Source organism: Cheilinus undulatus, linkage group 13, assembly GCF_018320785.1.
Source record: "Cheilinus undulatus linkage group 13, ASM1832078v1, whole genome shotgun sequence".
Taxonomy (NCBI): Eukaryota; Metazoa; Chordata; class Actinopteri; order Labriformes; family Labridae; genus Cheilinus; species Cheilinus undulatus.
The window spans coordinates 28,674,333-28,687,086 of record NC_054877.1 but is presented as its reverse complement, the minus strand read 5'-3'; the positions used below and the strand labels follow the sequence as shown (position 1 = coordinate 28,687,086).

General features: G+C 39.0%; 1 protein-coding gene across 1 annotated transcript; it reads right to left on the bottom strand.

Moving 5' to 3' along the window:
- Positions 1 to 1,546: 1,546 nt before the first annotated feature.
- On the bottom strand, positions 1,547 to 11,971 carry zgc:85843 (uncharacterized protein LOC405880 homolog). The gene is made up of 10 exons (XM_041802410.1): positions 11,629 to 11,971; positions 8,332 to 8,435; positions 8,146 to 8,243; positions 7,418 to 7,521; positions 7,253 to 7,335; positions 7,048 to 7,172; positions 4,877 to 4,978; positions 4,682 to 4,774; positions 2,600 to 2,719; positions 1,547 to 2,508 (listed from the first exon to the last, which is right to left on the bottom strand). Exons 1-10 carry the CDS (start codon positions 11,718 to 11,720, stop codon positions 2,299 to 2,301), a joined length of 1,131 nt encoding a protein of 376 aa, XP_041658344.1. The 5' UTR covers positions 11,721 to 11,971; the 3' UTR covers positions 1,547 to 2,298.
- Positions 11,972 to 12,754: the final 783 nt, after the last annotated feature.

The window sequence follows — 12,754 nt, the reverse complement described above, 5'->3', positions numbered from 1 at the left end:
TGTTTAAAACAGCCCAACAGTGGGTTTCTGTTTTATCACGATCATAACAAATATCTGGCCTGCTCATTCCCATCTGGAAATTTATCAAGAGTACTGAAGTGAGAAGACATTTTGTGATATTTGTGGGTCAAAGTAAAGTTTTCATGTAGATGTACTAGAAGTTCTGAGGTAACTGGCAATTTTACAATAAAACATTTATTTAAAAAAATAATAATTATTATTTAAAAGTGGAATGTAATGGCTTAAGTTTGATCCTGGTTTTAGCTATCTAGCTATGATTTGTCAAATTTTGTCCGCTTCGGGCAGTGGTTCCCAACCTTTTGCCCTACATAGTACAAAAAAAAATATTTTTTTTTAAACAATATTAAGAGAATTTCCCTGTAAGCCGGTGTTACGTGTTTGATATCAACAAATTCATTTGATATCTCTGGTGTCTCCTTCACTTTAAAACTGAGCTCAATGCTGTAAAAACACTACAGTCCTAAAGTCATAAATGTCAATCAGACCATAGTAAATTTGGATTTATTTTCACAGATTTTGCACAAAGCAAGCAAAATCTCCATCCGTACAGTTCACAATGTGAGTTTTCTGATCTGTGTTGTGCCTGTGAGCAGAGTGAATTATGAAAAGGGATGACTCACAAAGCCACAGGGACAGGAATGATGGTTTGTCAAAAAAGGGTAAAAATGACACTACAGTTGGCTTGTAATACAAAGCCAAGGTTGAATCAAAAGAATATCTCTGACAGCTGACTTCACTATATTTAGTAGAATATTTTACCATAACTATAGAAATACTGGGGTACATATTATGTTCAAAATGAACAGTCTGTAAAGGTTTATGTTATAATGGGAAAATGTCCTAAATACACTCCTCTTTTGTTGTAATAAATACATTTTTGGGGATTTTTTTTTCCTTTTTTAGAAAGATCAGCTGACAAGAGACAAGAAATACAAGGACAGAGAATAAGGAAAGACATGCATCAAACAGCACCAGGATATGTGGACACCTGTTCTACCTGCTGAGTTAAATTGGCACCCTAGACTCATGATGTTGATGTGTCAGAATGATTTAACTACTGTAGAAATGGTTACCCCATGACCCAAATAACCTTAGACACCAAGTAATGAGAGGTAAATTGCATACTACACAACTACTATACAAAACCCTTAAGGATATGACCTTATGTGGTGCCCCTTAAGACAACATGTGTCTGGTCTGTACATTATGTAATACCAGCACTGAAGCATCACACATTAAAACAGGTTTGGCCAGTGCCAACTGACCTGTGCCCCATGTGATGATTTGTGCTGTTGGTTGTGACAGCTCACTGACAGAGTTCACCTCTTATCAGTCCGACAGCAAAGTTCACTGGGGCAGCAGTTCATCCACACAGGGCCTGATGACATCACCAACCAGAGACAATATTGATACGTGAAGACACGACCTCATGCAACCAGCAGAGTGCTCCTTTGGGAGTAAATGCAGAGTGTAAAATTAGCTAGAAGATTAGATAATAAACATGATAATTACAAAAGGGAAGCAGTTTTAATGCTTTATCTGCTTTATTGTACAAAAACAAGACACCAAATGAAGTGAAGTTTCAGCTTGTGCGGTGTAAAGACTTAAGTGAGTTTTACTGTTGCATAGTGAATTTGATCAGGTTTTGAAGTGTTGGTTGGGCAAAAAAATATAACTTTTGAAGACTTAAGCCCAAAAAAAAAGTTATGGACCAAATAATCAAATATGGGGTAAACATGTTTGTTGAGCCACAGTGACATCTCATAGAATTATTTATTATGTTAGACAATATTAAGTATGAGGCTGGCTTTTTAACTCGTCAAAGCTTTCTGCTATTATTTCAAGCACTCATACACACCTAAACACATCCTCCACTGACAGTCAATAACAAATTGAAAAGAACAAACTTTACTCCATGGAGCCATGGAGTTCTTGTGAGGATTTGTACACCAACATAAATATGACCGACGTGTATGTTCCAGGTCAATAGTCTTAGTTTAGGAGGAAACCAATTTGCTGTCTGCATGAGTCACAGTCCTCATCTCCATCAACACAGCCTTCTTATCAGAGTCCAATAGTCCATGCAGGGAGTGCTGCTGCCGCTGCAGAGCAAAGTGACTGATTTTCAACAGTAGACTCAGAAAGCAACACTTTTAGATTTCCTTTGGGATGACAAACTGGTTCTTTACTGCAGCTTGTGTGCCAACAAGAGTCCCCAGAAAACATTCGCTCTGTCACAGCGTGAAGTATTCTATCACAGCAGCATGAATACGTGGTCTACTTTTTCTTCTTCTCCTTGTTGGTCTGTCCTTTGGTAACCGGTTTCATAAAATATGCGGGGTTTGTGTGGCAGCGAAGGGTAAGAAGAGTCGGCACAACAGCCAGCAGTACATTGAGGGTGAAAACTGGCCACCACTTATCTGCTGGGACTCGGTATGTGAAGGGAGTGCGGGAGTGAAAAGATGCTCCAATGTGGCACCACTGAGTCTGAGAAAACAGCAGAGCAACGTCAGATTTCTGCTGGTTTTCGCTTTCTCAAGGATAACAGAAAAACAGCAAATAGAATAACTAAAGATACCTGAGCCATGGCCCCCGCAAAGAAGATGGTCCAGTCCAACATCCAACTGCATCCAGGTGTTCTTAGACCGTAGATGAAGATGATCAGCATTGGCAGAGCATAGAACAAATACGCCAACATCTGCAGGGACAAAAAGGTCAGCTGTCACTCTGAAAAAGAGCCTCATTCAACTGCCAATCTCATCTGCTTATGAAACAAGGGTTGTTATGTTCCAGCTATATTGGGTTGCTCAGTCTCTAATTTTACAAAGATTTGCCTGCTTCCTTCAAATAAATCAAAGCTTTAAATTATCAATACATTTCTCTGTAGGCCTTCAGAAAAACAAACACCGGTGTCTGCTGATATATCCTCTTGCTGTCGCTCTACAACAGGCTGTCCTGGCATGCGGCGGGGAAATTACATATGAGCTGGCTGGTGATGCTGCCCCGTCTGCTCACTCTCATTGGTTATTGTGGGTACTCCGTCAGAGAGCACTACAACCTAGAATCGCAAATATCAAACGTGTTTGATATTTACGGTCCGGGATCTTTGAGAATACATCGCAATCTGGAGCAGTAAAATAGTCGTGTTGACACCACATACATGCAAATTATTTAGACAAATAATCGTTTGCAACAGGCGCCACTCAGGATATGCCCCCACAATCGTCAGGGGAGGCAAATCTTGCCTCAAATCAGGCTTAAGATTCTGTAGTGTGTGGCCGGCCTAATACCGAATCATGACACCAAAGAGTCTTTCTTCCCAGCCGCAAACCAATATTCTCACGAAAGCTTGGGGACAGTGTCTTCAAAAATCAAAAGCATGTTTTGAAATCTGGCGCATCCGCATCTATTAAAATATCAGAGATGAATACGGCCAGGCAAAGATTTGCTGCACTGAATCTTTGTGAAGGGGCATGTCTTAAGATTTTAGCCATGATTTGCACAAACTTCAGGATGCTACAGAATAAAGTAGAAGGAACTGAAATAATTTTAAGGGAAAACAATTGAATAATTGCAATTAAGAGCAAAAAGGTCAACAGTGGAACAAATTTGTTAAAAGTTGAAAGAGTTGGTGGGAAAAGCATTGGCAAGTGGTTACAGAGGGACAAAATGAGAAAAACACTCAAAAATGGGTTCAGAGAAGCGAAAATGGGATAAAACCAGCAAAAACTAGTTAAGAAAGGCAAAAAACTAGTTAAGAAAGGCAAAGAAAGGTCAAAAATTGGTGGAAAAATGCTCACAGAGGGGCAAAAATGGGTAAGAACTGTCACAAATTGGCTCAAAGAAGTCAAAATTAAATAAAACCTGCAAAAAAAGAGTTAAGAAAGGCTAAAGAGGGGCCAAAAGGGCTGAAACAACTGACAAAAATTGGTTAAAACTGGAAAAAGAAAAAAAAAAAAAAGCTAATGCTAGTTCATTTGTACTTTAATGTTGAAGAATTTCTTGCCCCTAACTACCCAAATAACAGCATTATTGATCCAAACACCCTGAAACAGCATAAAAAGGTCCATAATTTTATAGACATTCATTGTGGTGGCGTTTTAAGGGGAAAGATTCTCCTCTACTATAGTTACAAGTGTGTAAACACCAGTGAAGCAATGTTCTGGGTCAGACTTTCTGGTTCTAGTGAATTAAATACTGTCACTGTGCTGTAAAAGGGTCACAATGCCCAAAACTTACAGTTTAAATTAATATCTGTTTTTCTGCATTGCATTGTTTTGAAGAGATGCAGAGTAAAATACCCGCTGCTGCAGAACCATGTAGTGTTTAGTGTAGCTGCCTCTGTTCTAAGCATTTTTATAACCCTCCAGGCCTCGGCGCAGTCATCCGACTGCTAGCTTTGAATAGGCTTACAAACAAGATCAGGAAGCTCTAAGCCCTTTTTATAATTTACAGCATGTGTAATATCCTTCTAATGTCATCATTATGCAGACTTACCATAGCACAAGTTGTTATTCCAAGTCTATAAGATAAATAGTTAAATAATATGGTTTATCTCTTCTGTTGAAACTGAGAGTATGGATCATTGAGTGCAAAAAAATCCTTAGGTGATGCCCCACTATTAAATCCAGTGTGTCTGCGTGTGTTTTTCCAGACTGACCATCACTCGGGGAAAGCCCACAGGGTCTTTGAGGTAGGGCTCATACTGGTAGATGTATGTGAAACAGGCGTCCAATGGGCAGTCCAGCACCACCTGGGGAAGAGCAGCAGGAGTGATTGTAGTGTTTGTGCTCTATGTGACCTCATGTACCAGGGAGTTTATTCAGACACTGGTTTAACTCTGATTTTTACTCACAAAGCCTCTGAAAGCTAAGAAAGCCATCGCTCCGAGTGACAGCAGAGACAGCAGTAGGTCAACAGGTCGACGCAGCAGACTTTTACGCTGCTCTGCTGAAATCTGGTCAACACAGAAAACATCTGAGTCAGTCTGTTGTGGGTTTAACAGCTTCAAATACTTTCAACGGACAATGAAGCCAGCTGTCAGTGTGTGCTGGCAGCACAGTATCAGTTAAAGAGTGACTAAACCTCAGATCCCTTTGTTCAGATGAAAACTCACTCTAAGTATATGGATATTTCTTAGTAGAATTGTTGATCAGTTAGGGTCCAAATCCCAGGCTGTCCGAATCAGAGATGTCTCTGTGATACTCAAGGATTGTGGGTAGTGTAGCAGGTTCTTTTACCCACTGCACTGCCTACAATCCTAGAGTATCACAGAGACAAACCTGTGCATTTCATTCTTAAATTCTCCCTAATTAATGCCTAAAAGTTTGGGGTTTAAGTAACTCAAGATGATACCTATACAACTCAAAGAAATCTTGTTTTCTTGTTTTTTTTGTTGCTGTCATCATTTATAATAAAGCCCACTGTGTTGGTCTAGACAAGTCTTAGTCACAGCTGTTTTATATCACAGATTGATGGATCCTTGTGAAATGTTTTGAAGCACAAAAACAAGTTTAAGGGGCACTCAAAAAGCACAGACATCCATGAAGGCCAACTACAGCAGCTTTGAATTAAAAATGTTTTTTCTTCTTTCTTTTTTCAAAATCGTGCTGTATTTGCTCTAAAGTGATGTTCCAGCCACCATTACAACTGACCAAGGAGACCAGAGTTACATCTGGAATGTATATATTAGTTAGGGCATTAAAGGCACTGAACATCCCTAGAGTTCAGTTAAATCCATCATCAAGAAACAGAAGGAAAATGGCTAAACAAACTGAGTGACCACAGAATATGGAGACTAGTAAGAGAAGCCACCAAGACATCTAGGACTACTCTGCAGGAGTTAAAAGCTTCAGCAGCTGAGATGGGAGAGACTCTGCATACAACAACTGATGCCCAGGTTCTTCACCAGTCAAAGCTTTATTGGTGAGTGGCAAAGAGAAAGACACTGGTGAAGAAAACTCATTCAATCTTGACTAGTGTTCACCAAAAGGCATGTGGGAGACTCCATGGTCAAGCGGAAGAAGGTTCTTTGATCGGTTGAGACCAAAACATTGCTTTTTGACCATCAGAAAAGGCGCTGTGTTTGGCAGACACCAAACACTGCAAATCACCACAAACACACCATCCCTATAGCAGTGGCAGCATCATGCTGTGGGTATGCTTTTCAGCAGCTGGCCCTGAAAGGCTGGTAAAGATAGAGGGCAAAATGAATGCAAAAAATATAGGAAAATCCTAGAGGACAAACTTAATCAGTCTGCAAGAGAACTATGGCTTTAGAGAAAAATTATGAACTAAATGCCCTGAAGTACACAGCGAAAGCAACACAGAAATGGATTAAAGACAACAAGATGGCCGAGTCAAAGCTCAGACCGTAATCCAGCAGACAGTTTGTGGCTGGACTTGTAAACAGCTGTTCCTACCAGATCCCTGTGCACCTTGATAGAGCTTGAGCAGTTTTGCAAAGAAGAATGTAAAAATGCAATGTCCAGATGTGCAATCCTGATTGAGACCTATCCACACAGACTCAGTTCTGTGATTGAAACTAAAGGTGTATCTGCTAAATACTGAATTAAAAGGGGTATATATTAATGCAGTCACTTTTATTTTATATTTTATATTTGTATTTAATTGACCTTACTTTGTAAAAACGGCCAAAAAAAAGGTGTTTTTCGGTTGAAAAAAAACCTGTCTAAAAAGCCAAATTATACTGACCGTGATTGATTTATAAAATCAATCAAATGCTAAAAAATCCAAGGGGGTCAATCCTTTTAATAGGCACTGTAAAATGTCATCATATAGGATATTTAGCACAATTAGTTTATCTTGGAGAGTCCCCTCACAAGTGGAGCATTAGAGGTCACAGAAATGTAAAACAAAATTAGAAAAGAAGAAAAAGTCTACTGTTTATTTATAAAACTTCACTTAAACAGTTTAACAGTTATTAAAATACACAATCCAAAAAGGGAAAGTGTTTGACCCCTCTTCTCAATAGATACACAAAATTATTTAAATTTCTAGGCTGACCTTATCTGCTGTGATGATGGGCATCTCCCTGGGTCGACTAAAGAGTACCGAGGCTGCCCAGAAAGGAGCCAAAACAAAGGGAATGTTCCTCAGGAAGGCTGGTTTAATGTTAGACCCATATTTACCTGCAACCAAGCAAAAACAATATAACAGAAACATCCCTGAAAATACGATGAATCAAAGCGTTTATATAGGCAGTACTAACCAACAACCACTCCTGGGATTAGAATGATCTGATGAGCGATGGAGGAGCCAGCCCACAGCAGACTAAGGCTACGATATGACTTCCTTTGTAGACAGGAAATATAAAGGTTAAAAAGGCTGGAGGGCTCACTGAGCACAACAGACAGGCTACTATGGTGACCCTTACCCTTTAAACATCCGGTGGATGATTACAAGGAAAAGGAGGTAGTGGAAGATGCCTTCCCAGTATGACATCATTATAGCGTAGGCGGTGCTCAGATGAGGCTCACCCTATGAAGATGACAGCACACAAGATATTTAAAAAATCATGTGACACTTCTGAACTACATAGAAGTTGTCTTTCAGGGAGGTGTCCACAGTCCTACAGCAGCCTTTTCTCCTGATGTCATGTCCTGGGTGGGAAGCCAAAATGCTATTAAAACTGTATGTTCAAAATAAATTAAGGGTCTCTGATCATTAATTAACATTTACTTACATCCAGATTGATAAGCAACTGTAAAAAATTAATAAATAGTGAACATGCAGGGGTTTACGGCAGTAACTCAAGATTCATAATAATATCTCATTACCTATGGTAAAATATAGCTAATGCTAGCATACAGACACACTTATTTAACATTACCGCGAGCTAAGAAGTCACTAAAAGCTTAAATTATACTACCATTTGATAGTTTTACACTTCAGAATAGGGAAATATAAATTAGCTAACATAATGTTAGCTAAAATAAAGTGGACAAAAGCTTGTGTTAGCTTGTCTATAGTCAGCTGCTTGCTAGCTCGTCAGCAAAATCAGCAGAAAGAAGGTTCATAGTAGCTGAAAAAGAGGCATATCACCATTCTACCAGTCAGAGGAAAAGGTTTGCCCTGCGACTAGAGAATTAAAAATCCCCTTACCCTCTTCAGGTAGAAGCCCATGAAGCCTGAGATGAACCCGTCCTGCTCTAAAGCATTAGTCAGACCCACCAAGCAGGTGAAGGAAAACTCTGCAAATGCTAGACACAAACAAAAAGAACAATAAAAATGGAAACCTCTACCGTCCTTCACAGACACATTTTAGAGCGAGTGTTTGTCTGCTTGTACCATAAAATAAAGGGTCCACTTTAGCCTTGTGTTGCACGGTGAGAAGAAGGAGAAGGAGCACTGATCCCAGAACAACCATTCCCATTCCCAGGATAGGAAGAGGTCTGAGGAGAAACAGGGTAGTACCAATGAGAGTTCATACATGGATTTATGTGTGAAGACTTGAACAAAATATATGATTATTTTTTTCATCAAAGACACATAACATTTTTTGATTGAAGCTTGTGATATGTGAAAAATTTCTGCTTGTTTAAGCAAAAAGCATGAGTGCTGTTCTGACCAAACAAGCTTAGTGTGCTTTATACCCCTTTCCCACTGGCTGAAAAACCTGTTTAAACCCGCTAACAATCAGCTCCTGTCGGCAGTGGGAAAGGCTCTAATTGGCATTCAGACCCGTGTCGACTGCCCTGCAATGGACATGGGTTTTTATCGGCTCGCCTCCTATCGGCTCCAGTGGGAACGTTACACTCGGGTGAACGCGGGACGTGCCTACGTCATAATATCACGGCCACAACTTGGGGCAACAAAAAGATGCCGGCAGCTGAGGGACGAGCATTGTTGTTTTTCGGACTCAGCATGTGAGATTTATATTTGCAAGATGGCACAACACTGGCAAGACAGCGAGATCAGAGAGCTTATATTGATCCGTGGGGAAGAGGAGATTCAGCGCCAGGTCACAGGGACTGTGCGAGACAACATAGCTAAAATGCTAAAATGTGAGTGTGGCAACGACTCTTACAGTCACTCACTTTAAAGAGATTTATCTAAGTTAGAGCGCAATAAATCTGTCTCTTAAAGAGGGAAAGTACTGCACATTCACTGTTTATGTGTTTTGTTGTTGTCGTCATGATCATGCCTTTATTTCACATTTGGGTGCATAACAGTGGTTAGTCCTCCTTGTCATCAACATCGTGCAGCTGTGTAATTTCATGGCACATATGAATACTAAAATGCTTTGCTAGATCAGTCTCGCTATAATGAAGATATCCGTTGAGAAAAATGTTTTTTCCTCAGACAGATTTAGCGCAGACAGCCTTTAATTTCTCCTGCCTATCTTACAAAGCGCAGCTGGAAAGAAAGCCTTTTCAAACTATATAATCTACTGACCGTTTATTCTTTTTTATATCACTTGCCTGTTGTGATCTCATAGATCCTTTTTGTTGTTGTTGTTGTTGTTATTGCACAGAGCCCTTATTCTGTCTGCTGCGCATTTAAGCCTGATGTGCTAGAGGAGGCAGGAGTTTAAAGGCAGAAGTTTTGCAGCATGGCAGCGTAGTTTAACGGCGCATATAAACACAAAAATGCCCATGTCATAATGAACATATACAATGAGAATTTTTTTTTTTTTCCCAAGGACAGATTTAGCTCATTCAGCCTGTTAAAATCTCATATATTAGCTCATAAAGCGCCGTGTGTCCTGTCCGTGCACAGCTGGAAAGAGAGATCCTTTTCAAACGATATAATCTATTAACCTTTCATTTATTTATTTATTGCATTATTTGCTTCTTGGAAATGATCACATCAATCCTCTTTTTTTGTTTGTTACTACACAAAAACCAACGTGATGACATCAGCTTGAGGTACCAGAGGAAATAAAAACAGCCACGCAGCTCGTCTGCTGGCGATCAGACCCGGGCCTGCTGGCAATGGGAAAAAAGTCACTGCCGATTGATAGCGGGTTTACACACGTTTAAAAAAACCCGCTTTTACATGCTAATTTTAGTGGGAAAGCAGTATTAGAGAACTAGGACATATATTCCCTTTATTCTTGTAAATCAGCAGTTTAACAAATATAACCAAAAATGTATTCCCTAATATAACAATTTGGATTTTATTCTTGTACTTTCAGCAGAAAAACTGACAGTTTAATGTCATGGACAACCTCAGATGTTATTTTGGTAAATCTACAATGTGTTGGTGCCTTTTTTTATTATGTTTGATTTCACTGAATTCATCACACTTTCATTTCAGTTCCAGCTTCCTATTTCTTTTCAACATCTCTGCACTCTGATGTATATATCAAAAATACACTCTTTTACTTTTTAAGGTAGTCTTTGTGTTACTAAATTAAAAAGTCAGCTGTATTTAAGGATAAAAGGTAAAGGTTTCAACAAAATCTAAACCAAATCATCTGGTAAAGTAAAAATCGTTACATTTGTGTTAAGCTAAATTTTGAGTAAATCTGGACTTTGACTCAATTAAAAATTTTGAGCCAGAAACTGTTTTTTATAGGAGTATAGTTTTTTTGCCCATAGATTTCACCTGATTTTTATAGCTATCAAGATCATGTGGTTTGTGTTGATTTTGGCGCCCTTTGTTTACATAGCAGCACATCTTTTTGCTTCACTAGTTTTGTTTGGAACATCTGTGAATGTGGATTTTTGCTTCTTTTAACATTCATGGCAAAACTTTAATGTGGAAGTTGTAAGAAAATGCAGTTTTGTACGGTGGCCGTGAAGTGCAGTACAAAATACCTCTGTAAAACTTTACCAAGCTTGAAAATAAATTTATATTATCTAAAACATTCCATATTTCATAAAATAAAACAACATGAACAACACACCTACGAATATGGAAACAAATTGACATAAAAAAATACAAAAAAAAAAAGTAAAAAACAGGATGTTTAGTAAAAGTGTTTCAGACTTTGTTTTTATAGCGGACACCATGAACTTGTTCAAAGTATTCTAAAAGTGATTTAGACTTTCGAATTTCAAATCGGGAATTGTACATTTTTTTTGTTGTTGTTGTTTTTTTTGTTTGTTTTGTTTTTACATTTCAGGCTTTGTAAATTTGTCTCATATTTTTTGAAACATGTTTCAGACTTTGTAACTTTATATCGGACTTTGTAAATTTGTTTCAAGTTTTTTTTTTTTTTTTTTTTTAAAGGATACACATTTTGTTCACTTGCATTGCAAATTTTTGTTGCACGACACATTTTCAGCCATTAAAAAATAATGTTAAAACAAAGTCAGCAGTCTTCTCTTATGCTGATGGTCTCATTGACCTTTGCCATCCATGAAGAGGCGTTAATATTAATTTCAGTCTTCAGTCTTTACAGCTAGCTAGCCATCTCAGCAGCTTAAAAGAGCATAAACCGCGACTTTACGCAATGGTACCTCAGGAAAATTTTTTTTTTGGTACCAAAAAAAAGCCGAGAGTAAAAACGTGATTTTCTGCCTGTGGACAACTTTTTAAAGAGCCTTGCAGTAATGTCAGCTGCCTTACGGTGCAATCGCTTCATTCATCATGCCAAATGAGCGTTAAATTAATATTACAGGAAGCGTGCAGACTTACTCTTGAAGTGCAGGTATGTTGTTCAAAGTGTACAAAACTGCTGGAGCCAGCAGAGAGAGGAGGAACACGCTGACTTCCACCGGAGGCCGCATGGTTGAAAAGTTACTGTTCCACCTGTTTTAGTGAGAAATATCCAGATAGAAATATCCCTCAAACACGCATGGTGTGAAGCGTGGTCTCTTAAATGCCGCCGACCGAAGGGGATAAATGAGAGGAGTGTTAAAGATGTCCTTTTGCTCGGTGATAAAACCTGACTGCTGCTGCCCCAGCCCCTCTGGTGTCAAAGTGCAACGTAGGAGTCTAATGAGTGAAAAATTAAAGGGAGAGTGATAGTTAACCGTTGAATCATGCGTAATGCGTAAAATACGCGCAAATCTTTAATATATCGACTAGTTCTACGTTTTTGGCAACAACAGATAAAGTCTGAACTTTAAAACGATGTTTCAACACAAGAAAAAAAAAAAGAGCATACCAGCTTGTAATCATCCAGTCTCACTCTGTGTGTGTGTGTGTTTGTACACAGCGCCCCCTGGTGGATCAACTTCTTATGTTTGGGTTTACTTTAAAATGTTTCTTTCAAGGCAACGATCTATTTCTTTGCTTTTGCTTTCCAGTTTCCCCGAGTTTATGGATCATAGTTTTAATGAAAGAAATAAACCAAATCCAGTCACGCTGCACATGTTGAAGCTGTCTGGGCTCCTGTGGCCCCTGGGGTTCGATTAAGGAGCCATCTGTCCTCTTTGGTGTAAGATTAAGAACTCCTGCGACTGATGTCTGAAGTCTTGATTAGATTTTGGATTACATCCAAGGAAGAACATAAAGTTCAGACCAAAGATGTTTTTTTTTCTCCTGTCCAGCTTCTTTGAGAAGAACTACACAACTGTTACATTTCCTGCACAGTTTCTTACAGCTTATTCCACCCATACAGTCTCCTTATTCTAAAGAATAGACATGTGCATTATGTAACAGCACCTTAGGGATGAACATGAAAATGAATGCCTCAAATGCAACTTCTTCTGCAACAAAGCGGCTGAAGAGGATTACGCTGCTGTTGCAGCAGAAACTTGTTGGTCAGTGGAAAGAGAGAGTAGAGAGGGGAGGGGAGACCAGGGAGAGGGATCAGAGG